This window comes from Lemur catta, chromosome 6, assembly GCF_020740605.2.
Source record: "Lemur catta isolate mLemCat1 chromosome 6, mLemCat1.pri, whole genome shotgun sequence".
NCBI classification, from domain to species: domain Eukaryota; kingdom Metazoa; phylum Chordata; class Mammalia; order Primates; family Lemuridae; genus Lemur; species Lemur catta.
The window spans coordinates 99579047-99606439 of record NC_059133.1 but is presented as its reverse complement, the minus strand read 5'-3'; the positions used below and the strand labels follow the sequence as shown (position 1 = coordinate 99606439).

The window sequence follows — 27393 nt, the reverse complement described above, 5'->3', positions numbered from 1 at the left end:
TACTTGGGCATCGTTACCCAAAATACGGTACATAAACTTCAAGAGATATAAGATATTTTTAGGTAGTATATAAAAGAACATTTTAATAATAGTAAATTTCTTTTGGTAACCAACAGCAAGCAGTACTAATTCAAGAATATGCTACAATAGGTAATAAGTACAATGATGTGTTGTAAATAAAAATATCAAGTAAACATTATAGCTGGTTATTAGTTTTGGCAAAAAATTGTGAAAATAATAGGCAAATGATGGAAGTTTGAGAAAAATTTCTTTCTTTTTTTTTTTTTTTGAGACAGAGTCTCGCTGTGTTGCCCGGGCTAGAGTGAGTGCCGTGGCGTCAGTCTAGCTCACGGCAACCTCAAACTCCTGGGCTTATGCGATCCTACTGCCTCAGCCTCCCTAGTAGCTGGGACTACAGGCATGTGCCACCATGCCTGGCTAATTTTTTCTATATATATATTTTAGTTGGCCAGATAATTTCTTTCTATTTTTTTTAGTAGAGACGGGGTCTTGCTCTTGCTGAGTCCATGGTCTCGAACCCCTGACCTCAAGCAATCCACCCGCCTCGGCCTTCCAGAGTGCTAGGATTACAGGCGTGAGCCACCGTGCCCGGCCAAGAAAAATTTCTGCTAAATAAAAGCTTGTAGAAACTGGCAAAAATACTGCTATTTATGCATATTACAGTTGCAAACATGAGAATTTGAGTTCCACTTGTGGCAGACAATGGGGTCAAAAACATTTAAGTTTAGAAGACCTATCCTTGTTCAATACAGAATTCCATTATGACCAATATGGAAATGACTTCGGCTTGTTGCTGAAGCCCTGATGCTAAACAAATCTGTGGTTTTGTTTTAGTCTTTTTTCCCTATAGAAGTAAAAGAAGGCAATTAAAAAAAGCACTTAATTTTCACTTTCTTCTTTGAATATAAGTTTGGAGATGTAGGGGGATTGGAACTGACAGAGTTTAAAGGTTAAGACAGTGGAATTACAATTGTTTCTAAATGAAAATAGTAGGATTCTATGAAAAACCGGAACTATAGTGTCAAGATAGGCAGTAAACAAGATACTTTTGAAGCTGTAATTGATTTTCTTTTTGTCATACTTAACAGCCAGCCTGGGGCCACAAATAAATGCAGTCAAAACTAGTTTTGTAAGATTAGATGGATGTGTTCAATAAATGAGAGCCTTTCTCCATAGTATCCATATGCTGAACATGATGAATAAGATTTAGCCAAAAGAACATGTGTGCATTCTTTTATCCCTGGATTGATAAGCAACTCTTAAAAGGACACTAATTCAAAGGTTAGTTTTATGTATTGCAAACTATAGTTAGATAAATAATGATTACTTTGAAAATTCACAGCTAATACCCATGATTTTACAAATAAATGTGTTTTATTTAGTCATACTCTGAGGATAGTCTTCTCTGTTGGGCTAGGAAATTGGTTCATTTTAAAAGATCACAAGCAAAAAGCTAGATTTAGAAAGGTAAGTATAGAGATAGCATTTTTATAAAAATCAAAATAAACAAGAGTATAGTATGTTATTCATGAACAAGTACATATGTTGTAAAACTATTAACATAAAATATAAAATAGCATGATAAATGCCATATTCCAGACAGTGGCTAGTTCTGGGGAGGGGGAGAGAGGAATGGTGGTGATCTTACTATTTATAGAAAATAATCCAAAGCAAATATGGCAAAACATTAAGAAGTGACAAATATAGGAGGTACATACATAGATATTTATGTATTTTACATTTCTGTGTTTTTGAAAAAGTTTATGTAAATTTTAAAAATATGTAATTCTCACTCTTCATCTAACAGTGATTTTTAAAGAGGTATGATAAAGCAAATCCATTGGGTGAAATGACAGTTGGATTAAGTTGTAATAGTAATATTAATGCAGATGACTCTAGTGTCTGCTTATATTTATCAAGAGGTAGTATTAAGGCAGAGTTATGTACTTGCTTAGCAAATAAGAAAACGTGAAATTTTTATTTAGGGTGTTGATATAAGGTGACCAATAGCCATTGTTTTTCTCATGTACATCAAGTACTTAACTAGTATAAGTCGTAGAACTTTATGGGTGGTAAAATATATATAACAAAGTTACCATTTTAACCATTTTTAAGGGTACAGTTCACTGGCATTAAGCACATTCACAGTATTTCATAAGTACTGCCATCCATATCCAGAACCTTTTCATCATCCCTAACCAAAACTCTCTACTCATTAAATGCTAACTCCCCATCATCCCTTTCCCCCCTAGTAACCTCTTTTCTATTTTCTGTCTTTATGAAATTGCCTATTCTCATATAAGTAGAATCATACAATATTTATCCCTTTATGTCTGGCTTATTTAACTTAGCATAATATACTCAAGGTTTATGTAAGTTGTAGCATATGTCAAAATTTCATTCCTTTTAAGATAAAATAATATTCCATTATATGTATATATTTTGTTTTCTGTTCAACTGTTGATGGACATGGGTCATTTCTATCATTAGGCTGTTGTGAATAATGCTGCTGTGAACATAGGTATACAAGTATCTGAGTCCTTGCTTTTAGTTCTTCCAAGTGTACACTTAGAAGTAAAATTGTTGGATCAAATGGTTTGTTTTTTTTTTTTTTTTTTGAGACAATCTTTCTCTTACTAGAGTTAGCGTGCAGTGGTGTCATCACAGCTCACTGCAACCTTGAACTCCTGGGCTCAAACTATCCTCCCACCTCAGCCTCCAGAACAGCTGGGACTACCAGTGCACCGGCCACCATGCCTGGCTAATTTTTCTGTATTTTGTAGAGACGCTGGTGTCCTGGCCTCAAGCAGTCCTTCTGCCTTGGACTCCCAAAATGCTAGAATTACAGGCATGAGCTACTATGTCCAGCCCATCTGGTAATTCTATATTTAACTTTTGGGTGAACCATCACACTCTTTTCTACATTTGCTGTACCATTTTATAATCCTAGAAATGCACACGGATTCCAATTTGTCTACATCTTTGCCAACACTTTCTTACTCTCTTTTTTTGGATAGGGGGAGCATAACAGCCATTCTAGTTGGTGTGAAGTGGTATCTGATGCTAGGCATTGTTTTAAAGGGGAAAAGATGGTTCCTTAATGTGACTTAAATTATTCAAATATTACACATGTAAATAGAAAGCAAAATATATACCTCTTGTGCTTTATGGATCTTACATAGCTATATAATCAAAACAAATTTCAAAACCTACTAAAATCAATGTTTTTGACAGTCTAAAGAAAATTGTGGTAGCCTCCCTTTATAAATAACAATCTTATAAGAATATCTAATTTCATTACAGATTAATAACTGTAGAAATTTTATCTTGAAACTGGTAAGGAATTCAGAATAAATAGTTGACTAGGGAAATTTGCTGACATTAGGACATGCCAGTCTACCTACAGCCAAAATTAATTTATTCACATTAATACGCAGCCTGAGCAAGAGTGAGACCCTATCTCTACTAAAAATAGAAAGAAATTATATGGACAGCTAAAAATGTATATAGAAAAATTAGCCAGGCATGGTGGCACATGCTTGTAGTCCCTACTACTCGGGAAGCTGAGGCAGAAGGATTGCTTGAGCCCAGGAGTTTGAGGTTGCTGTGAGCTTGATGCCACGGCACTTTAGCCCGGGCAACAGAGCAAGACTCTGTCTCAGAAACAAAACAAAACAAAACATTAATACATTGAATTTATAAATTTCCACATAGGTTAGCATTTGGTTGCTAATGTAATTCAAAAAGCAAATGCCTAGTAAAATCTTACAGTCAACTAGATAAACCAGAATATGCATATATTAATTTTTAATAGTCTAAGTTAGAACCCAAAATTCTTTTAGCCACTGCTGATAATGTCTGTGGTCCCAAATTAAGAAAATGCTAACCTCTCTTGATGACTTATTTCTTCAACAGTATGTTTTACTGCAGTGTAAAAATGACCAAGTACAAAAGTATATTTAGGAATATGTATGGGAGAGTAAATTACTATGAATGGTAGTAGCTACCGTAAAAATAATGTTGTTAATTTGTGTAATTATTTTCATAGTTTTCAAGGCATACTTATATGCAATATGTCAAATCCTCAGAATAATTCTTAGCTATTAGAAAAACATGGTGTTTCCATTTTACAGGCAAGGAAACTAAGACTCATGGCAGTTAGTTTAGAAATAGGAGTGCAAAAGAAGAAATGAGCATGGCACGTTGAGTCCCTGTCTGTGGTGGGTTGTCCTAGAAAGTTTGTTTTGTTTTGTTGTTTTTTGTTTTGTTTTTAAGACAGAGTCTTGCTTTGCTTAGCCCAGGCTAGAGTGCAGTGGCATCATCATAGCTCACTGCAACCCCAAACTCCTAAGGCAGGCGATCTTCCTGCCTTTAGCCTCCTGAGTAGCTGGGACTACTGATGTGCACTACCGCGCCAAGCTAATTTTTAAATTTTTTGTAGAGATGAGGTCTTGCTGTGTTGCCCAGGCTGATCTCGAACTTCAGGCTTCTTCAAGGGATCCTCCTACTTTGGACTACCAAAGTGCTAGGATTACAAGCATGAGCCACCATGCCCAGCCTGTTTTGGAAAGTGTTGAGTAAGAAGGTGGATCCTAGTGGCTTTGGCATTTGGATTTGATGTGCTAATGTATTTTCCTAACTTTTGCTGGTTGTAAGAAACCCCTCCCCTGAAGATTGATTGGCTGGGGCTGGGGTAATGTCCTAGAATCCTTGTTTAACAAATGCCCGCAAAGATTATTACCCTTAAACAAAATTGGTTAATTCTGCATTCACTATTTTTGAGCAGAGGCTTGGTGTCTTGGGAATATCTGCATCTAAATAATATGTTGAAGTGTGAAGACAGTCATCAGACAATAATTATTTTGATGTGAGGTAGTTGTGACTGTTACCAGTTTACAACATTGGCAATGAGATACAGGGAATAATGGCAGAGAGAAATAGGGAAATTGAAGTGCATAAGCTGATTAGTGGAAGAAACAATAGGGTTGGAGATACATTGAGTGTTTGGTCATAAAATGTCCAGTAGACATTTTGGAAATGTTAGTTTGAATTCCAGAATTAGTAAAACTAATGTCAGACCTTGCCAGGCATGATGATATCAAGTGTTAATCCTCAATATAAAACTCTGTTAAGGCAGTTTGCATTTATTGTGGAAATTGGGCGTTTTGTCTTCAATTCTTACCATTTCCAGGGCTTCTAGGCTGGATCTCCTTATACATTTGAAATATTTATTCCTTATTTTACAAGTAAGTGTGGGAAAGAGGGAAAGAAAGATTGAGCTAATAAGGAGAGGATCCTAGAAAAAAAGGTAATGCGCAAGTATTTAAAGTTAATATGAATGGGTGTTATACTTAAAGTCTTCCCTCTTTTGAGGGGGAAGAGTCTTCTCTCTTCTTCAGTGAATGCCTTGATTTCTTTACTAAACAAAATGAAACAAATTTTGGATATTGGGCTCAGTAAATTCTTAGAGATGCTTGTTGTCTTTGTGATGTGTACCACCACATTTGCTTTTCTGTGGTGGCAAATTCTTACAGGATAGATAGTCCACTATGTTTCAGTGCTAATAACTCCATTTGAGTTTTTCAGTTCTGTTTTGTTGGTCTCCCCTTTGACAATCCTGTTCAAGAAACATTGGGAACTTTTTTCTCATGTGTTGTGAAGCAACATTTGTCTCTGAAGTGTCAAATTTTCTTCCTATAGTGAGCAAAATTTTTCCATCTTTTTTTAAAAAGAAAAGATTATTTTTTTAGACAGAGTCTCGCTCTGTTGCTTGGGCTAGAGTGCTGTGGCATCAGCCTAGCTCACAGCAACCTCAAACTCCTGGGCTCAAGCAATCCTCCTGCCTCAGCCTCCTGAGTAGCTGGGACTACAGGCATGCACCACCACACCTGGCTTATTTTTTGTTTCTGTTTTTAGTTGCCCGACTAACCTTTTTCTATTTTTAGTAGAGACGGGGTCTCCCTCTTGCTCAGGCTGGTCTTGAACTCCTGACCTCTATCGATCCTCCCGCCTCGGCCTCTTAGAGAAAATTTTTCCATCTTAAATCCCCATCCACATTCATCTTCCCTTGTTGTCCCCTTCTCAGCCTTCTTCCTTTCTTTAGGAAGTTCTAGTATAAGACCCTACTCTACAGTTGAAGTTTAGCCCTGTCAGTTAGCTGCCTTCACATTCAAATTTGTTTAATCTGTTTCAGTAAAAAACTTCAAATTTATGTGAATGGCTAGGTATTGTTCTGCATTTTGTTATGCAATAGATTTTTTAAGTCATTTGTTGAAGATAGTTCTAGTAGAAATAAATGTGTTTACTTTCTTTTTGTGGTTCGGCTCTTATAAGTATTTGCTACATTTTTAGCATTAACCTAAAGCTTCCTATGTATGCCAGATTCTATATATTTTGGAATTCTGTGTGGATTATTTCTGTGTGTCCCCCCCCCCAAAAGAGAGGGATGAAGACAGTCTCTTAGGGCCCCAAATTTTACATATCTGTGGCCTGGATTTGGGGATTAAGTGGAGGGTGCTTAATGAATAGAACCTATAAATTTAGTACACATCTGGTTTGAGAAAGCTCTCCCAACTCTGAGATTTTTCTTGCTTCTTTGAAGCAGAAACTTGTAAAAAATGAAATGCAAATAAAGGTGAGCCATGCTGGGAAAAAAGGGAGTAAAGGAGGAGTTAGATATAACAACCAGGTACAACCAGCCTCTATTTACTATTTTTTTGAGAACTTTTTTTTTTTCCCTTTCTGAAACTAGTACTACTTTGAAATAATTCTTAGAAGACTCCATGGAGAAGCAAGGGACACGATGCTGTATTTAAACCCCCCCCCCAATAATTGTCATATCTTTTCACCTATTGAGGAAAAGTCAGCTAATGTAGACTCTCTTCTCTATGGGATAGACCTGGTTTCATCTCTAAGAGTATCAGATTGGAAGGTCATAAAGAAATCTGCATTAGGAGTTTAATGTGTAGATTTGGCCATATAAAATGTAGGTATAATTTTCGTATTGTATTTCGAAACACCTTCCAAGCCATGTTAGTCTTTTTTTTTTTTTTTCATATTAGTCTTTGTTGTTTTTAACTGTTAAGAGGTTTTGCATGAGAATCATTGTTTTGCTTCTAGTAGTTATTTTCCCAACCATGCCTAGGCCTTCAATCTATAATTATTTTGAAGTTTTCAAGAAGAGTAAGTTACCTATAGTTAATACATCTTTCCTCTTTGAATTGCTATTATACCATGTATGCCTGTGTGAGAGAGGCACCAGACTTAGATAATTATTTATGTGATTTATTTCTTCTGACATACAAGATAATTTTTTAAAAAATCTTTTTTTTGTAAATGGTAAGTCAACCCCATGCTGCATTAGAAAAGCAGTGTTTCAAACTGCTGTACTCTCCTCCTGAAGAAAAATTTTTATTTCTATATCCTAACATCCAACAATTAGTATCATGTTGAAGGATGAATTTGATGCCAAGGTCTTTGCTAAGTCACTGTGGTGCAGACAGTGATAAGGAGGGAGTACTCCAATATTGACCTAAAATATTTTAATCAAGAATTCTAAACACTTTTCTCCACCCATATTTTGATAAGTATTCTTAATTTAGCAGTAAAATCTTAAATATTGCTAAAAACAAAATTTTACAGAAGTTTAAATGTTAATAAGACTTGAGGACTAGATCTTTGGGGGTACAGTTGTTAGCTTACAAAGTAAAAATTTCAAGTTTAATTAATGAAAACCAGTCTTACTGCTTTAGTCACATAATTGGTTTGGGAGATTTGCTTCTGGGCAAATAAAATAAGCAATACAGGGTGTCCCCAAAATTTCCATACAAAGGAAAAATTTTGTAATGAATATTTTGTAAATGTACATTTAGCTACAATTTCCCATTTTCCCTATGTATGCCAATGTTTGGGATACCCTGTAGAAAAAAAATAAGCAATAGGAGGGGATAGGATTGCTAATTTAGAAAATATTGAAGTATGAGGTTAAAGAGAAGATGTCCATCAGAGGAGATTTAAAATGAAGTATTAATATATTCTTAAAAGCAAGTGACTGAAGATGTACAAATTGTTATAAGGCCACTGTACCAAACATGTTAGCATTGTGTTCCTCACTTAAGAAGAAACTACATGAGCAAATAATCTGCTGACGACTGTTATTTGGATGGTATTGAGATGAACAAATATTTCAATTGTTGCCTGGCCACACCCCCTGCAGTCTGAAACTGCAATGTATGGGAGGTCATGTGATACTGATCCTTGGTTTTGTTCATTTAGCCTTTCAAAACAACTTAATGTAGGTGGAAAGAAATGAATGAAATGAATAGAGTGGATTAGCTGTATCAGCTCTAGCCTATACTAAAGGTAATAAATGCTGCAATTGAATTAGTATGTCAAGGCCCCAGGAATATCCAGCATCGATAATACTGGAGAGAAGGTTCTAAAAAGCAACAGTGTCTAATCTATTCTAAATCTCATTTGATGCTTTATTGCTAATTTTGATGCTGTGTTTTAAATTTTTATCATTGTCTTCATGATAATTTGATTGACAGTTGATAATATTTAAATAATATATGGTTCCTTTTATTTTGCCTTCAGCTATAATTTAGTAAAGTACCTAGTCCTTTTCAATAATTCTTACTTAATAACAAATATCAACGTGGATCTTCTAAGAAGAAAACTATTTCAGAACCATTACAAAATTTTTAGTATATGTTTGTGTAGTATACAGTGAACAGAACATGAGGTTTAAACCAAGTCATTTAATTCTTGGTTCTACTTTTCTTGTGAATTTGAGGGAGATACTAAATTTTCTTAGGCTATTCGTCTGTAAAATAAATTAATATTACTTAGTATCTCACTGGATTTTTCTGCGAAATAAATGAAGTAAAGCAGCTCACTAGTAAACAGCACTCACTTGGCAAATATTATTTTAAAAACCCCAGCTGATCCTTTTGGTTTGTGTGCTAATGTTTACATCTGCTTCACTGTTATTATAGTCTTGAGTGCTAAAATAATGTACTTCTCTGAGATATTTTTATGAAATTCTTGTAGATAAAAAAAAATAGAAGATTCAGCTATAGATGGAACAGTTCGACAGATTATTGAAAGAAGCCCCAAACTGTGTTTGGGGTTTTTCCATTTAGTTGATGATAATCTATTCTCATGAAACTATATTTCTAATTTTAAACATTTAAGCAAACTTCTCAGATCCCTTAAATAATTTTCAAAAACAGTAAAACTACAGTAGATTCGTAAAAATAGCCTCTGTTCACAGTGTAAATGACTTCCAGGCAAAATTAAAGATAATGTAATCTTAATATTCCCATGGAATTTTTATATTGCCATTCAGTGTATTATTTCAAGGAAAATTAGTTGTAGATTTTGAAGGAGAAAGAATTCCCCCTGGTTTTTTCTTCTTTATCTGTACTTTGCTATAAATAAGTAGTCGGCAGCTTTTTTTTTTTTATACAAAAAACTGTTACAAATTATTTTTTAAAAATCAAAATAGTAATCTCTAATGCCTTTTGCAAATTGGTCATTCTGTTTAGGTTGTGTTAGACTTAACTGAGACTCAGGCCCAATTCCATTTCTCACCGTCTTTTAAGTCTCAGAAATTCCTTTTATCTCTGGGGAAATGTTAGCTGCTTATGAAGGGTATATATACACGTGCACACACTTTTTTGTGGGAGGCTGGCAGGGGGAGTCAAATACATGGATTCATTTAGGCAATATCTGTTTTTTTTTTTGTTTGTTTGAAGGAGGGAGTGAGGAAGGGGTTTCCATTTCCTTTTGTTTTTTGAGACAGAGTCTCACTCTGTCACCCTGGGTAGAGTGCAGTGGCATCATTGTAGCTCACTGCAACCTCAAATTCCTGGGCTCAAGGGATCTTCCTGCCTCAGCTTCCTGAGTAGCTGGGACTACAGGCACATGCCATGACTCCCAGGTAATTTTTTTATTTTTAGTAGAGACGGCATCTCACTCTTGCTCAGGCTGGTTTTGAACTCCTGAGTTCAAGCAATCCTGCCTCAGCCTTCCAGAGTGCTAGGATTACAGGCATGAGACACTGCGCCCCTACCAACCAATACTATTGAATAAATCACTATGCTAGAATGTCAGGTACTAAAGCTAGAACACTGAAAAGGCATTTTGTCACTGCCTTTTTGTCACAAAATAAAGCCTCTGAAGTCTTATTTTATGGGGCATAAGACTCAATATAATTAAGTGCTATGAAAGAGCCATGTGAATAGTTCATAAAAACATAAATAAATGGGCTGGGGGGGATGATTTAATCTAGAATGAGAGGCAGTCACGATTTCCCTGTAGAAATGACTTGATCTTTGAAGGATGGCTGAGCAGAAAAGGTTTATAGAAAGGCCTTCTTAGAGGGAATAGCATGTATGAGGAACCTGAGGTGAGAAGGAGCTTGACATGTTTGAGAATGGAAAAGATTAGTAAAGCAAGAAATTAGGCGCAAAGAGTTGGGACAAGGACCACATTATGTGGGACCTCATAGGGTACAATGATTCTCAGCTTTATCTTAAAGGCTATAGAAAGTTATTGAGAGATTTTTTAAAGAGTTGTAACACTGAGACTCCATTTGTATGGCACAGTATGATTTCAAAGATGTTAAAAATGTGGAAGGTGGTATTTCTAAGAATTAATTAAATAGGCATATTTTAGAATTGTTTACATAGGTGTTAAAAATATTCTGACTGTAATATGGACAAAGTGGAAAAAGACGAAAAAAAGGTAAAAAAAAAGTAAAAGGACTAAAAACTAAAAGAACAAAACCACTAAGGTGCTGAGGGGGAGAGGTGCTGATTTTGATAAAGACCCAAATAGAACTTCAGGAAATGAAAAAAACTAAATGAGAAGTGTTACCTTCCTCCAGCATTTGGCCCCAGGTACTTTGACTTGTCCTTTGGCTGTCTATTCTCTGGGAAAGGCACATTTTAGGAGGATAATCCAGGATGAAGTAGGTCTGATACCATAAATCTGAGTCTGAGTGGACAGGGTATGGGACTTTGTGGGCAGAGGGTGCAGCCTCTGGTTGAGGGGTTAGAATAAAAGTGATAAAGTGGAGTGAAAGGGGGCATTTGCTGTACTTTGGGAGAGGCCTATCTTGCAGTGATAATTTTGAGATGGAGCAAGACCCTAAGAGGGAGGCGATTCCAAGGAGGATGCTGGGAAAACTTGTTTGTTCATGAACCTGGAATTGGGTGGATGTTGGAGGGGATTATTGCAAATTGAGCTGTTGATTATCATGCAAAATCTCAAGTGTAGGGTTACTGCTGAATGGAGAGGGACAAATCCGTTCCCCAGGCTTTGGGCCTGGTGACATGGCTGAAGCATTCCTCCCCCACTGAAGCCTTTAGTATGTGGGTCCCCCCCCTCCTTAGTTTTTGATGCTAGTAGGGAGCATAAGGACAGGAGTGGTTAGTTAAGTTCCGTTTATCAAACTCCTCATTGGGTACTTTTGGTGATGGACTGAGACTGACTGCTTGACCCTGTATTTTTTTTTTTTAATGGATGTCCAAATATTACTGTATGCCCCCTCTCACTTATACCCCAGTCCCCTAGACTTGTGTAGTCAGTTGGAAGTGTGTGGATTGTGTTCATCTCACCCTTATCTGGAGCAGGAGCTGAGACCTTGCCACATGTCCTTTGCATCCTTTAAACCGTAAAGTTCAAGTAATAATAATAATACGAAGAAGGAGAGGCAATAAGCAGGTTAGATATAGTAACTGCAGAGAGAATTAGTGAACAAGAAGGTAAATCTGAGAACATTCCCCAGGAGGTAGCAAAGAGAAAGAAATGGAAAAGAAATTTTAAAACCTTAAAAAAAATAAAAAAGTGTAAGATGGGAGGCAGCAGTATTCAGAGAGACAACAGTTGAGAATTTTCCTGATTTGAAGATGAATACTTGAAGCTTATGGCTAAAAAGAACAATTAGTTCCATTATGTGTAAATAAAACTAAATGCACAGTAGGGAAGTTGCAGAGCACAATAGAAACAAGGAGTCTTCAGATCAACCAGAGAGAAAGCACATAGCCTACAGAGGGAGGGCATTTACACTGACAGCTACAATAAAAGCCAGAACAGCATGAAACAGTAATGTCTTGACAGTGCTGAAAGAAAAACAAACCAGCCTAGAATTCTACATCCATCTAAACTATCATTCAAGAGCTAGGATGAAATAAACATTTCAGAAAACCTAGGATTCTACCAATAAAATGGAAGTTCAGTGGTAGACTTTTGAAAAATATATTTCAAAAAAGAAGAAAGTTAAATCCAGAGAAGGGAGTAAGGAGCAAAATGGAATGGTGAACAAAAAGATACAGTTATGTGCCCCCATATTTTGTTCAAAGCTGGACCACATGTGTGACAGTGATCCCATAAGATTGTAATACCATATTTTTACTGTACCTTTTCTGTGTTTAGATATGTTTAGGTACACAAATAATTACCATTGTGTTACTATTTCTTTACATTATTCAGTGTAGTAACATGCTAAGATTGTAACTTAGAAGCAATAGGCTATACCATTATAGCCTAGGTGTATAGTAGGCTATACCATCTAGGTTTGTTGTAAGTACACTCAGTGATGGTCACACAGTGACAAAATGGCGTAAAAATGCATTTTTCAGAATGTATCCCTGTCATCAGGTGACATACAACTGTGTAAGCAAGCATATACTATTTAATAATCGTAAAAGTTACTACCTAAGGAGTAATAAGATGAAACTACTAAAATATTAGAGGAAAGAAAGCATAAAATGGGAGGGGTGATTGGAATAGTGATTTTTATGTTATGCAAATTATACCTCAGTAAAGTTGTTTAAAATTATTATATGCTGTGGAGGGGAAAAAAGTGGTTAGAGAACAGAATGTACTGTCTCAATACTGTTTCAAGTAATATGCCATTAATTAAAACCCTTGATAATATTCTGACAGTGTTAATTGTTTTATGCTGTAATTTCTTCATTACAAAAATAAACTCTTCTCATTGGAAAAACACATAGCCAAGGTGATTTCAAAGATTAAGTTGGAGAGGATGTTGCAGGAAGTTGTTCCACCAGGGATGAATTATTTTAAAGCTATAGTAATGAAGAAAGTGTGGTGTTAATGCAGGAATAGCAGGAAAAGACAGACCATTTGAATAGAACGTAGAATCCAGAAATAGTATTACACTTATATGGAAAATTGATATACGACGGAGGTGAGGAAAGGATAGATTGTTCATGGTACAGTATTGGGAATATCGGTTGATGATACAGAAAAAAACGTAGCAGCTAATCTCCTCTCTTATTTAACCAAGTAAATTCTTCACCAAATAAATTACCCAAATGTGGCAAACAAAATAAATTTATATTTTAAAAAGGAAAAGAAGAAAGCAAAATTATGGCCTTTGTGTTTAGAAGGATTACTGAAGACATAAAACCCACCTACCATAGAATAAAAGATAGGTAGATTGAACTATAGTGAAATAAATCTGTAAATCAAAAGACATCATAAGTAAGGCAAAAATACAAATCACAAATTGAGAAAAGATATCTGTAACTCAGAAAACCAATTAAGGTTTGGTATCCAGAATAAATGATGAACACCTACAAATCAGCTAAAGAAAGAAATGATCGGGCAGCTCACAGAGGGGGAATTTCAAGTAGTCTGCAAAGAAAACAGAGAAGAAAAGGTTTCCCAAACTTATTATTGACTCTAAAAAAGTAAATTAAGCATCAGGATATGATTTTATGGTCATGAAATTGGCAAAAAAAAAAGTTAATCTCTGATACTGCCAAGTGCTGCTGAGCATGTGGAGCAATGGTAAATTTCATACAATGTTAGTAGGAGGGTGTCTTAATCTCTTTGGACTACTGTAACAAAATACCATCAGCCAAGTAGTTTATAAACAACAGAAATTTATTTCTCACAGTTCTGGAGGCTGGGAAGTCTAAGTTCAAGGCACCAACAGATGCAGTGTCTAGTGAGGACTTGCACTCTGGGTTATAGATGACACCCTCTAGCTTTATCTGCATCTGTAGGAGGTTGGCAAAAATCTCCCTTGGGTCTCTTGTAGTCTAATCTCATACACGAAGACTGCTGCCTTCATGCCCCTAATCACTTCCCCAAAGACCCCACCTCCTAATACCATCATCTTGGGAATTAGGATTTCAATGTAAATTTGGAGGCAGAGGACTCAAACATTCAGACCATGGCAAAAATACACAGAATTATAATGGAAACTAATTATATTGAAATAGTTACAAAAAACTTTAAAATTTGTGATATAGCGTGCATTACTCATGTATACTAACTAATAAGATCTAGTGGAAGGTTTAATAGCTACCATAGTTTCAAAGAAATGATTAGTATAAATGATATTCTGAGGTACTGCAACCACTTGTTATGTGATATAAAAAATAAAAGTCACAGATACTGCTGAATGCCATTAGATGTCTATAGTCATAATTGAAGGGAATGTTAAATTTCAATTTGAAGTTAATGAAAAATGAAGATTTGTTTTCACACAAGTTCATAAACCTGCCTTAAAGGAGTTTAAAGACCCCAAGTTGAGAACCAGTGTCTTACACATATGCCGAAGGAGATTAACATCACAATACTATTGTAGTATTGTAGTGGCAAAAATGGAAAACAGCCTAAAAATTCCTCAGTAATAGATTATATATATTATGATATAGTCAAACAGTGGAAAACCACGTAGCAGTGAAAACAAGTGAAGCTAGGTTACAATAATGCAGTGGATATTTTATTGTATGTAAGATATCTTACTGTCTCTTTGTATACTATCCTGAGTGATCTCAAACAAGGTTTAGTTTAAAAAGCAAGCTTCTAAAGAATACTCTTTAACATCATTTTATGAAATTTTAACATTTCATACAAAGAATAAAGGCTCATATGGGAATGATGTGTCCAAATTCAGGATTGGTGGTTTTGATTCAAGGGTAAGGGAGGAAGGCAACACAGAAGTGTTTAAACTATATGTGTAATGTTTAATTAGTTAACAGTATGATAGATATATTACTTATTGTATGCCTGGAAAATAGGTTTTACATGCTTGGACAGAATATTAATATAACATAGTTTCAATTGTAATTTGCATAACAATTCAGGGTTTGTATATATGGGACATTGTGGAGGGAAGAATAACAGATTGAGTGCTGCCCCCAAGAAGTGAATTAACCTGTGAAGTGCCCGGCATTTTAAACATGTGATTAAAGATACCTATTAGATTACTTAATTCTCACAACAATCCTGTGAAGTGATGGTAATATATTCATAAAGGAAATTTTAATCAATGCAAAGATAGAATGCAAACTGGAATTTATATTCTAATCTTTCTGCCTCCAAAATCCATGTTCATTCCATGACATTAAATTGCATCTCTAGCAATTAATGAATTATTTTGGAAGTGGCAAGTCTCTTACAAAATGAGACTATATCTGAGGTACACATTAACAATAAAGATACTAAAATAATCCCAAGCATGACTTTATAATTCAAAATTTTCTTAAACATGTTTTACCCTGTTCTCATTCTTAATTAAGATAGGCTGACAAACTGTCACTAGTAACTTTAGTGGTAATCTTTTATTTTAACCCCTTTGATTATATTTTAGCACATGTTTATCATCTAGGTTTAACTGCATGACTTGGTGTTTTATCATTTTAAATCACATTCTATTTTGGTTTTTGATTTCAGGATCGGAAGTTAACAAAGTCTGAGAGGCAAAGATTTAAAGAAGAAGCTGAAATGTTAAAGGGTCTTCAGCATCCCAATATCGTTCGATTCTATGATTCCTGGGAATCCACAGTAAAAGGAAAGAAGTGCATTGTTTTGGTGACTGAACTTATGACCTCTGGAACACTTAAAACGTAAGTCCATCAGTATTACAAAATCTGACTAAGAAGTATGAGAGAATTTGATTTTTGTAATTTCAGGCCTACCAGTTCTGTTGCCCAGCCTACTAAGGATGGAACAATTCTTCCAACTGTTATTAGCATATTTCCTTGCCCACAGAGTCCTCTGCTGTGTAAAGTGATTTGATAATTATTTATTAGTAAGTACTGAAATGAGAAGTTATTGCAGAATATTTGGTTATTTTAAGTCACACTGATAGTTGTTTTAAAATTGAGCGGCTGATGGATCAGAAATCAAACGTCAAGGTAGCCCTCTAGTGGTTAAAATGAGATTAAAGTTTATTGAGAAACGTTACCCATTTATTTTATCACTTGTATTATTTTTTGCTATATCTATGCAACTTTTATATCAGATAACATTGCAGTATGAAAATTATCACTAAAAAATTCACGTAGTTTTATTTCTTAAAACATCTAAAATTGATCCCAAAAGAGCTAGACCTATCATCACTTGCAAACAAACAGGTAAATACACAAATCCCCTGTTACCTATTATAAAGAGCTTTAGATAAGTGTTGGGAGTATGCCTTTGGAATCCCAGATCTCTTAGAATATCTATTTGTCCGCAGAGAGGAACCTGTTGTTAATTACGTGTTATACATTTTTTAATTGTGGAGGAATTAGATTTTTAAAAATTGTCACTGTGTTATATATTTATTCTTTATTACTTTTTAAAATTAATACTACTGAGCTGATTTCTCTCAGATCTTTGAAACTTATTCTTGTAGCTCCTGGATATAGTCACTTGCATGTACTCTTAAATGCTTAAGATTAGCCTATTGAAATGTCAACAGATAATTTCACTCCCACAATCCCAATTTCTCCAACTCTGTTTATGGCAACACCCTATTCCTAGTCATCCAGGCTTCTTGTTATTCATATATGTTTGGGTAACATAGTAGGCCAAGCCCCCGTGGAATGACCATCCCCCACCAACAAAGTAAAATGTGGAACATAATAAAAGGTTTTCAGTATATATCCAAGCTTCAAAGAAAGAAAGGGTAACCTCTAGTTAGTAAGCAAAGAAGAGGTAACTCAAAGCTAAAAGAGACATGTATGCCTTGGCAGTCTATCAGGATTTCACATCGGATATAAGGCTTAAGGAGTGGATACTAGAGTTTTAATGTCCATGAAAGGACAAAAGGCCTTAGAACTAGGTAGAAATGGGAGCTGCAACTTAGCCTGTGTCAAAACACTGAATTATCCCTGAAAAGGGAGAACCTGGTGCCCCAGACAGTGAAAGCTACAAGCAATTTTGCACCTCTGCACAAGACTGTAGATAAAAGGGAAGTAAGTCCCTATGAAAAATAGAAATTCCCATCTCTTTGCCTCTCCAAAGAGTGTTCATGTTTATTCTGTATTCTTCCATCTCATGTGTAGTTGGCTTTATAATATGAATTTATACTACCTGCTTGGTGCAGGAATTCCAAGGCAAGGGGTGCACATGATAATTGATCCATAACTGAAAGAAAACTCCCAGGGACATTTTTATAGTTCATTGAGTCACAGTATCCAGGGGCAAAACAGTTTCCAAAGAAGATGACCTCACAAGTCACAAAGCACACTGGTAAAGGTGAACAAACACAATCAGAAAATAGCACTACAGCAATTAATGATACTATGGACAAGCCTGAGAGCTATTACAAAATAATTTTATACAAAGATGTCAGTAAAGATATATGTAAGTATATATAAAGAGAAAAGAAGGAGGAATAAAGCTGTAATGAAGGAATAGGGCATTATCAAAAAAAGGACAGGCATAATTGAAAAGGATCTGAGGCCGGGTGCAGTGAGTGGCTCACGCCTGTGATCCTCGCACTCTGGGAGGCCGAGGTGGGTGGATTGTTTGAGCTCAGGAGTTCGAGACCAGCCTGAGCAGGAGCGAGACCCTGTCTCTACTAAAAATAGAAAGAAATTATATGGACAGCTAAAAATATATATAGAAACATTAGCCGGGCATGGTGGCGCATACCTGTAGTCCTAGCTACTCGGGAAGCTGAGGCAGTAGGATTGCTTGAGCCCAGGAGTTTGAAATTGCTGTGAGCGAGGCTGACGCCACGACACTCTAGCCCGGGCAACAGAGTGAGACTCTGTCTCAAAAAAAAAAAAAAAAAAAAGAATGAAAAGAAAAGGATCTGAAGAACTTCTAGAAATAAGAACAAATCATTAAAATTAAAACTTCAGGCCGGGTGCGGTGGCTCACGCCTGTAATCCTAGCACTCTGGGAAGCCGAGGCAGGTGGATTGCTCGAGGTCAGGAGTTCAAGACCAGCCTGAGCAAGAGCGAGACCCCGTCTCTACTAAAAATAGAAAGAAATTATCTGGTCAACTAAAATATATATACAGAAAAAATTAGCCGGGCATGATGGTGCATGCCTATAGTCCCAGCTACTGGGGAGGCTGAGGCAGTAGGATCGCTTAAACCCAGGAGTTTGAGGTTGCTGTGAGCTAGACTGACGCCACAGCACTCACTCTAGCCCGGGCAACACAGCGAGACTCTGTCTCAAAAAAAAAAAAAAAAACTTCAATGCTTAAACAACAGACTAAATTGAATTGACAAGAATAAATATGAAGAAATCAGAAAACAACAGAAGGCAGAAAAAGAGAGAAAATATTAAAAGAGGATAAAATAAGGAGTGAGAAGACCTAATTAAATTTAATTATCTAAAAGGAAAGAATAGGATGAGGAAAAACAGCATTTAACATGAATCAGGAAGTGGGTGGAGCAAGATGGCTGAATAAAACCCTCCAGTGAACATTCTTCCCCGTGAACACCAAATTCAGCGACCGTCCACACCAGAAAGCGCCTTTAGAACAACCAAAAATTGAGTGATCACAGTACCTGGTTTTAACATTTTATCAGTGAGAGAGGCACTGAAGAGGGTAGGAAAGATTGTCTTGCATTGCCTATGCCACCCCCCACCCCCACTCAAGTGCTGTGCCTGTGCAGGCTGGGTGGAGAAAGAATCTGTGTGCCTGGGGGAAGGGAGAGTGAAGTGATTGTGGGACTTTGTATTGGAATTCAGGGCTACGCTGTCACAAAGGAACACTACACAGGGCAGAATTCCGCCAGCACCCACAGAGGGAGCATTTAGATCAGCTGGACAAGAGTGGAATTCTCTGTCCCAGTGATAGAAACCCAGGTTCCAGCTAGCGCCACCACCAGCTAAAGAAAGTGGCCTGGGGCCCGGAATAAATTTATAAGGCAATCAAGCCACAAAGACTGCAGTTCCTGGGTAAGTCCTGCAGCTGTGCTGGCTTAGAGCCAGTTGATGTGGGGTGCACGTGACCCAGTGAGATACCAGTGGTTGTGGCTGAGTGCGTTTGTCACTCCTTCAACTCCAGGCAGTGCAGCTTGAGGTGAGTCGTCCTCTGCTTGGGGAGAGAAGAGTACAAAGGACTTTGTCTTGCAACTTGGGTAGTAGCTCAGCCACAACAAAGTACCAAGCAGACGCCTGAAGCCCTTGATTGAAGGCGTTAGTTTCTGGACACCATTGCTAGACCCACGCTGGGCCAGAAGGGAACCTGCTTCCCTGAAAGGAAGGACCCAGCCTTGGCAAGGTTCACCACATGCTGACTAAAAGCCCTGGGGCTTTGAATAAATATCTGAGGTAGCCAGAGGGCAGTCACCATGGACTTTGGGTGAGACTGAGCTGGCTTCAGGTGTGAGCTGGCTTCAGGTGTAACCTGGCTTAGTCCTAGCTGTGGTGGCCGTAAGGGAGTACCCATGGCACTCCTCCCCCAACTCCAGTAGACCAGCATGGAGAGTGAGATAAGAGAGTGAGAGGCTTTGTCTGGTAATCCAGGGAATTCTTCTATATCTTACCCAAGTCCACCAAGACAGTACCACCAGGACTCTGCAAAAGTCACTGTGCTACTAGGGTTGGGGCACACCAATGTTGATACGACTGTAGTGACCAAAGACTTAGGTTATAACACTCAGTTCCCTCTGAATACCTGGAAAGCCTACTCAAGAAGGACAGATTCAAACAAGTCTAGACTATGAAGATTAGAATAAATAATTAACTTTTCAGTGCCCAGACATCAGTGAACATCCACAAGCATCAAGAACATCCAGGAAAACATGACCTCACTCAACACACTAAACAAGGTACCAGTGACCAATCATGGAGTGATGGAGATATGTGACCTTTCAGACAAAGAATTCAAAATAGCTATTCGGAAGAAGCTCAGTGAGCTTCAAGACAACACAGAGAAGGAGTTCAGAAGCCTATCAGAGACATTTAACAAAGAGTTGAAGATAATAAAAATCAAGAAGAAATTCTGGAGCTAATTGGCAAACAAAAATGTATCAGAGTCTTTCAGCAGCAGAATTGATTAAGCAGAATTCATTAAGAAGAATTAGTGAGCTTGAAGACAGTATTTGAAAGTACACAGAAATGAGAAAAGAAAAATGAACAAAAAAGAATGAAGTATGTCTGCAAGATCTAGAAAATAACCTCAAAAGGGCAAATCTAAGAGTTATTGGCCTTAAAGAGGAGGTAAAGATAGAGTGGGGTAGAAAGTTTATTCAAAGAAATAACAGAGAATGTTCCTTGATAGACCTTAATATCCTATCAAAAATAACAACTTTTTAAGAGATAGTATAAAAAGATATAAATGGAAACCAAAAAAAAGGTCAAAAAGCAGGGAGGGGAAGATGGAGGTAAAGTGTAGAGTTTCTTTTAGATTGCTCTTTGTTTGCTTGATTGTTTGTTGTAAGCAGAATTAAGTTGTCAGCTGTTTAAAATATTTGGTTATAATTTTTTTGCAAGTCTTATATAGTAATCTCAAATCAAAAAACCTACAACATGCACAGAAAGACGAAAAGAAATTAAAATACACTGCCAGAGAAAATCATGTTTACACAACAGAAAACAGAAGGAAGGGAGGACCAAAACCAACCAGAAATAAAATAACAACATGGCAGTAGTAAGTTCTTACCTACCGGTAATAACATTGAATGTAAGTGGACTAAACACTCCAATCAAAAGACGTAGAGTGGCTGAATGGATACAGTAAATAAGATCCAACTATATATTGTTTACAAGAAACCTGCATCACCTATAAAGACACACACAGACTTAAAAGGATGGAAAAAGACACTTCATAGAAACAGAAACCAAAAAGAGCAGGAGTAGCTATATTGCTATCAGATAAAAAAATTTCAAGACAAAAACTATAAAAAGAGACAAAGAAGATACATTATATAATGGCAAAGGGGTCAATTCAGCAAGAGAATATGATATTTTCTAAATATATATGTACCCAACACGTGAGCACCCAGATACAGAAAGCAAGTATTATCAATGCTAAAAAGAAACATAGAACCCAATAAAATAATAGTTGGAGACCTCAATACCCCACTTGAAACATTGGACACATAATTGAGACAGAAAATCAACATTGGACTTAATCTGCACTATAGACCAAATGGACCTAATAGGTATTGACAGAACATTTATTCCAGCAGCTGCAGAATACATGTTCTTCTGCTCTGCTCATGGATCATTCTCAAGGATAGACCATATATTAGGTCACAAAACAAGGCTTAAAAAATTAAAAAAAAAACAAAACTGAAATCATATCAAGTATTTTCTCTGACCACAGTGGAATAAAACTAGAAATCAATAACAAGGGGAATATTGGAAACTATACAAACACATAGAAATTAAACAATATGCTCCTGAATGAGCAGTGAGTCAGTGAAGAGATTAAGAAGCAAATTTAAAAATTTCTTAAAATAGATGAAAGTGAAAAGAAAACATACCAAGACCTTTGGGATACAACAAAAACAGTACTAAGGGAAAAGTTTATAGTGGTAAGTGCCTACATCAAAAAAGTGAAAGGCTTCAAATAAACTACCTAATAATGCGTCATAAAGAACTAGAAAAGCTAGAGCAAACCAAACCCAAAATTAGTAGATGGCAAGAAATAATAGAAGATCTGAGCAAAAATAAAATGAAATTGAAAGAAACAAAAATTTATAAAAGATCAATGAAATGAAAAGTTGGTTTTTTGAAAAGATAAAATTTACAAACCTTTAGCCAGACTAAGAACAGACCCAAATAAGTAACATGTGAGGTGATACAGGAGACATTAGTACAACAGATACTGTAGAAATTCAGAGGATCATTAGAGACTATGTGCTGCAACTATGTGCCAATAAATTGGAAAACCTAAAAGAGATGGATAAATTCCTAGACACATACAGCCTTTCCAAGATTGAACCAGGAAGAAATTCAAAACGTGAATAAACCAATAGGAAGTAACGAGATAGAAGCAGTAGTAAAAAGTCTCCCATTAGAGAAAAGCCCAGGAACTGATGGCTTCAATGCTCAATAGTACCAGACATTCAAGGAAGAACTAATACCAATGCTACTTAAACTATTCCAAAAAATGGAGGAGGAGGGAATACTCCAAAACTCATTCTACAAGGTCTGTATCACCCTGATGCCAAACCAGGCAAAGACACAACAAAAAAAGAAAACTATAGGCCAATATTTCTGAACACGGACACAAGAATCCTCAACAAAATACTAGCAAACCGGATTTAACAACACATCAGAAAGATTATTCATGATCTGGCCTGGCACGGTGGCTCACGCCTGTAATCCTAGCACTCTGGGAGGCCGAGGTGGGCAGATCATTTGAGCTCAGGAGTTTGAGACCAGCCTGAGCAAGAGTGAGACCCCATCTCTACTAAAAATAGAAAGAAATTATATGGGCAACTAAAAATATATACAGAAAAAAATTAGCCAGGCACGGTGGCGCATGCCTATAGTCCCAGCTACTCAGGAGGCTGAGGCAGGAAGATCACTTGAGTCCAAGAGTTTGAGGTTTCTGTGAGCTAGAACTGACGCCATGGCATTCTAGCCCGGGCAACAGAGCAAGACTCTGTCTCAAAAAAAAAAAAAAAAAGATTATGCATGATCAAGTGGGTTCATCCCAGGGATGCAAGGATGGTTCAACGTGCATACCAACCAATACGTCGCATCACATCACCAGAATGTAGAACAAAAACCACATGATCATTTCAATTGATACTGAAAAAGCATTTGATAAAATTCAATATCCCTTCATGATAAAAAAAAAAAAAACCTTTCAAACGAGTAGAAAAAACATACCACAGCACAGTAAAAGCCATATATGACAGGCCCAGAGGCTGGTATCATACTGAATAGGGAAAAACTGAAAGCCTTCTCTCTATGGTCTGGAACGAGACAAGGATGCCCACTTTCACCACTGTTAATCAATGTAGTACTAGATGTTCTAGCCAGAGCAATCAGATAAGAGAAAGAAATAAAGGACATCCAAATTGTAAAGGAAGAAGTCAAATTATGCTTGTTTGCAAACAATACAATCTAGAGAACCCTAAGGACTCCACAAAAACAAACGATTAGAACTAATAGGCAAATTCAGTAAAATTACAGGATACAAAAATCAGTAGCATTTCTATATGCCACTAGCAAACAATCTGAAAAGGAAACCAAGAAAGTAATCCCATTTATAATAGCTACAAATAAAATACCCAGGAATAAACTTAACCAAAGAAGTGAAAGATCTCTACAATGAAAACTCCAAAATATTGATGAAAGAAATTGAGGAGGACACCAAAAAAAATGGAAAGATACTCCATGCTCATGGATTAAAAGAATCAATATTGCTAAAATGTCGATACTACCCACAGCAATCTATAGATTCAGTGCAGTCCCCATCAAAATACCAATGACATTCTTCACGGAAATAGAAAAAAATAATCCTGAAATTTATACAGAACCACAAAAGACCCAGAATAGCCAACGCCATCCTGAGCAAAAAGAACAAAACTGGAGGAGTCACAACATCTGACTTCAAATTATACTACAGAGCTATAAGAACCAAAACAGCATGATAACTGGTATAAAAACAGAAACAAAGACCAGTGGAACAGAATAGAGCACCCAGAAATAAAGCCACACATCTATATTGAACTTATCTTCAACAAAAGTGCCAAGAACATACATTGGGGAAAGGACAGTCTTTTCAGTAATGGTGCTGGGGAAACTGAATATCCATATGTAGAAGAATGAAACTAGACTCTTACTGCTCACCATATACAAAAATCAAACCAAAATGGATTAAAGACTTAAATGTAAGACCTGAAACTGTTGAAAGAAAACATTTGGGAAACATTCCAGGACATTTATCTGGCAATGATTTCTTTAGTAATACCCCCAAAGCACAGGTAACCAACGCAGAATTAGATAAATGGGATCACATCAAGCTAAAAAGTTTCTGCACAGCAAAGGAAACAGTCAACAAGGTGAAGAGACCGCTTGCAGAATGGGAGAAAATATTTGCACACTGCCCATCTGACAAGGGATTAATAATTAAAATATTGGAAGCTCAAACAACTCAATAGGAAAAAATCAAATAATCTGATTTAAAAATGGGCAAAAGATCTTAATCTTCTAAAAAGAAGACACACCAATGGCCAACAGGTTTATGAAAAAAATGCCAAACATCATTAGTCATCAGAGAAATACAAATCAAAACTACAGTGAGATACCATCTCACCCCAGTTAAAATGAGTTTTATCAAAAAGACAGGCAATAACGAATACTTTTGAAGATGTAGGGAAAGGAGAACCCTCATATACGCTTGGTGGAAACGTGAATTAGTGCAACCACTATGGAGACAGGATGAAGGTTCCTTAGAAAACTAAAAAAAGAGAACTACCATATGACCCGGCAGTCCCACTGCTAGGTTTACAGCCCTTTTCACAATAGCTAATATTTGGAGTGAACCTAAGTGTCCATCGATGGATGAATGGATAAAAAAAAATGTGATACATGTACACAATGGAAAAATAATCAGCCATAAAACAGAATGAAATCCTGTAATTTGCAACAACATGGATGGAACTGGAGAGCATTTTATTAATATTAAGTGAAATAGCCAATAGCCAAGCATAGAAAGACAAATCTTGCATGTTCTGATTCATATGTGGCAGCTAAGCATTAAAATAGTTGATCTCATGGAGACAGAGAGTAGAATGATGGTTACCAGAGTCTGGGAAGGATAGTGGGGAAGGAGTGATAAAGCAGGTATGATTAATGGGTACAAAAATATAGTTAGATAGATAGAAGGACCAATATTTGATAGCACAACAAAGTGACTATAGTCAACAAAAATTTACAGTATACTTTAACTAAAAAAGAGTGGAATTGGAATTTTCCTAACACAAAGAAATGATAAATGCTTGAGGTGATGGATACCCCCATTACCGTGATTTGATTAATACATTTTGTAAGCCTGTATCAAAGTATCAACAACTATTATGTTCCCATAATAATTAAAAATAAAAAAATTTTTTAAAAAGTGATGGCTGGTATTGAGGATGTATACAGATTCCTAAGCAAGATACATGTATGCAGATTTTGTTTTTATAACTGGAAGAACAGAGAATAACAAGGACCACTGACAGCATTAGGAGAGGCAAATTGGGACAGAATGGGAATTAGTGCCAAAATATATGCTTTTTGGAGCTTTTGAGTTTCTACCTTTGTTCCACATATATAAATATTTAAATTGAAACAAATATAGCACCCATACCTGAAAAATAAGACAGGAATGTGTGGGTTAAAAAATTTGGGTCAGGAAATGGAAATAAATTTATACTTAGTTTTTAAATTTTCATATGAATTACATATGAATTACATAAATTCACATATGAAATTAACCATTCTAAAGTGTACAATTCAGTGGCATTTCATACATTCACAATGTTGTGTAAGCACCACATCTGTCAAGTTCCTAAACATTTTCATCCAGCCTATCCAGCATAGTTAGTCCTTAATTGCACATTGTCTAAATTCTTAGGCATTTTTCTTTTTACATTTAAAGTTCTCTGTTCCCATCATTATCTATTTTAGTTTTTGAGCCTCAGAGTCTATGGCAATAGGAGAATGTAATAAAAATTGTGCTAGATTTGGAGCTGTGGTTTCTACTCCCACCTCTACCTCTGACCGATTATGGACAAGTTGCTACCCTTACCTGGGCCTCAGTTCCCCATCTGAAAAACAAGGGGTTGGACTAGCTGACTGCTAGTAGTTGTGGGTGGGATTTTTGAGATAGGGTCTCACTCTGTCACTGTGGCTAGAGTGCAGTGGTGTCATGATAGCTCACTGCAACCTCAAACGTCTGGTTCAAGTGATCCTTCTGCCTCAATCTCCTGAGTAGCTAGGAATACAGGTGCACACCACCACGCCCAGCTAATTTTTCTGTTTTTTTGTAGAGATGGGATCTTGGTCTTGCTCAGGCTGGTCTCAAACTCCTGGCCTCAAGCAGTCCTCCCACTGCGGCCTCCCAGAGTGCTAGGATTACAGGCGTGAGCCACCATGCCCAGCCCATCTTTACCATTTTAAGCATCCGGTTCAGTAGTATTAATACGTATGCATTTCTGTGCAGTATCCAAAACTTTCATCTCATAAAACTAAAAGTCTATAGCCATGGAACAACTCTCCATTTCCTCCTACCCCCAGCCCCTGGAACCACCAATTGTTTACTGTCTCTATAGATTTATCTAATCAGGACATTTCATATAAATGGAGTCATGAATTATATGATGTGACCCTTGTGTTTGGCATCTTTCACTTAGCATAAATTATTGAGGATCATCATGTTGTAGCATTTATCTGAATGTACTTCATTCCCTTTTAAGACTAAATAATATTCTATTACATGTGTCTGGTGTGGGGACCAAATGTTAGGTCATGTTCCCTGGTTCTTGGTTCCCAGTACTGAAGAATGGCTATTGGTACTGGAGCAAATGAGCAGACCAAGCAGATGCAAGCAAGCAAAGTGCCAGAGTTTATTAAAGCATAGAATATTCTGAAGATGGAATGGATCTACCCCTGGAAGTGGAGGAGACCTTGAGTTTAACAAGATTTCTCCCCTTTATGCTGATTCCCAAATTTTGTGCTAAGTGGGGGGCAGAATATTCATGATTTTCCTTGGAAAAAGGTGGAGAATTCCCAGAATGGCAAATCCTCCCCTTTTCTATCCTTGTATGGCACTTTCCAGGGATTGCCATTGTATTTGTAAACTGTCGTGGCTCAGGTGGGTGTGATTTTTACTATGTTAATGAGGGTAGGTCACTTGAGGTCACCTTACTTGTAAGCATGCTCCAAAGACGCTCTTTTGTGCCCTTGGTCATATCTCTACTTTGTGGCCTTTCTACCTCTTTCTGCTTGGTCAGCCTTGGAGAGCCCCTGTTGTAGACCAGTATCTGTTCAGTCCATGGAAGCCCCCTTGACATGTCATCTGTTCTTTCTTAGAACCTCCCTCTGGTCAGTTTGTTCCTCCTATTGTAGACAGAACATCTCCTAGTGCCATCTGTTTCTCAATGGAAACCCCCTAGACAAAGCATCTGTTCCCCTTCCTCCTTATTC

General features: G+C 36.7%; 1 protein-coding gene across 8 annotated transcripts in view; it reads left to right on the top strand.

The window, feature by feature from the left end:
- The window catches only part of WNK1 (WNK lysine deficient protein kinase 1), a 159050-nt gene that overhangs the window by 41665 nt on the left and 89992 nt on the right, over positions 1-27393 (top strand). For all 8 annotated transcript variants that reach the window (XM_045554672.1, XM_045554670.1, XM_045554667.1 and 5 more), the window contains exon 2: positions 15742-15914. In XM_045554672.1, the coding sequence (XP_045410628.1) occupies positions 15742-15914 (173 nt within the window). The remainder of the gene's footprint in view (positions 1-15741; positions 15915-27393) is intronic.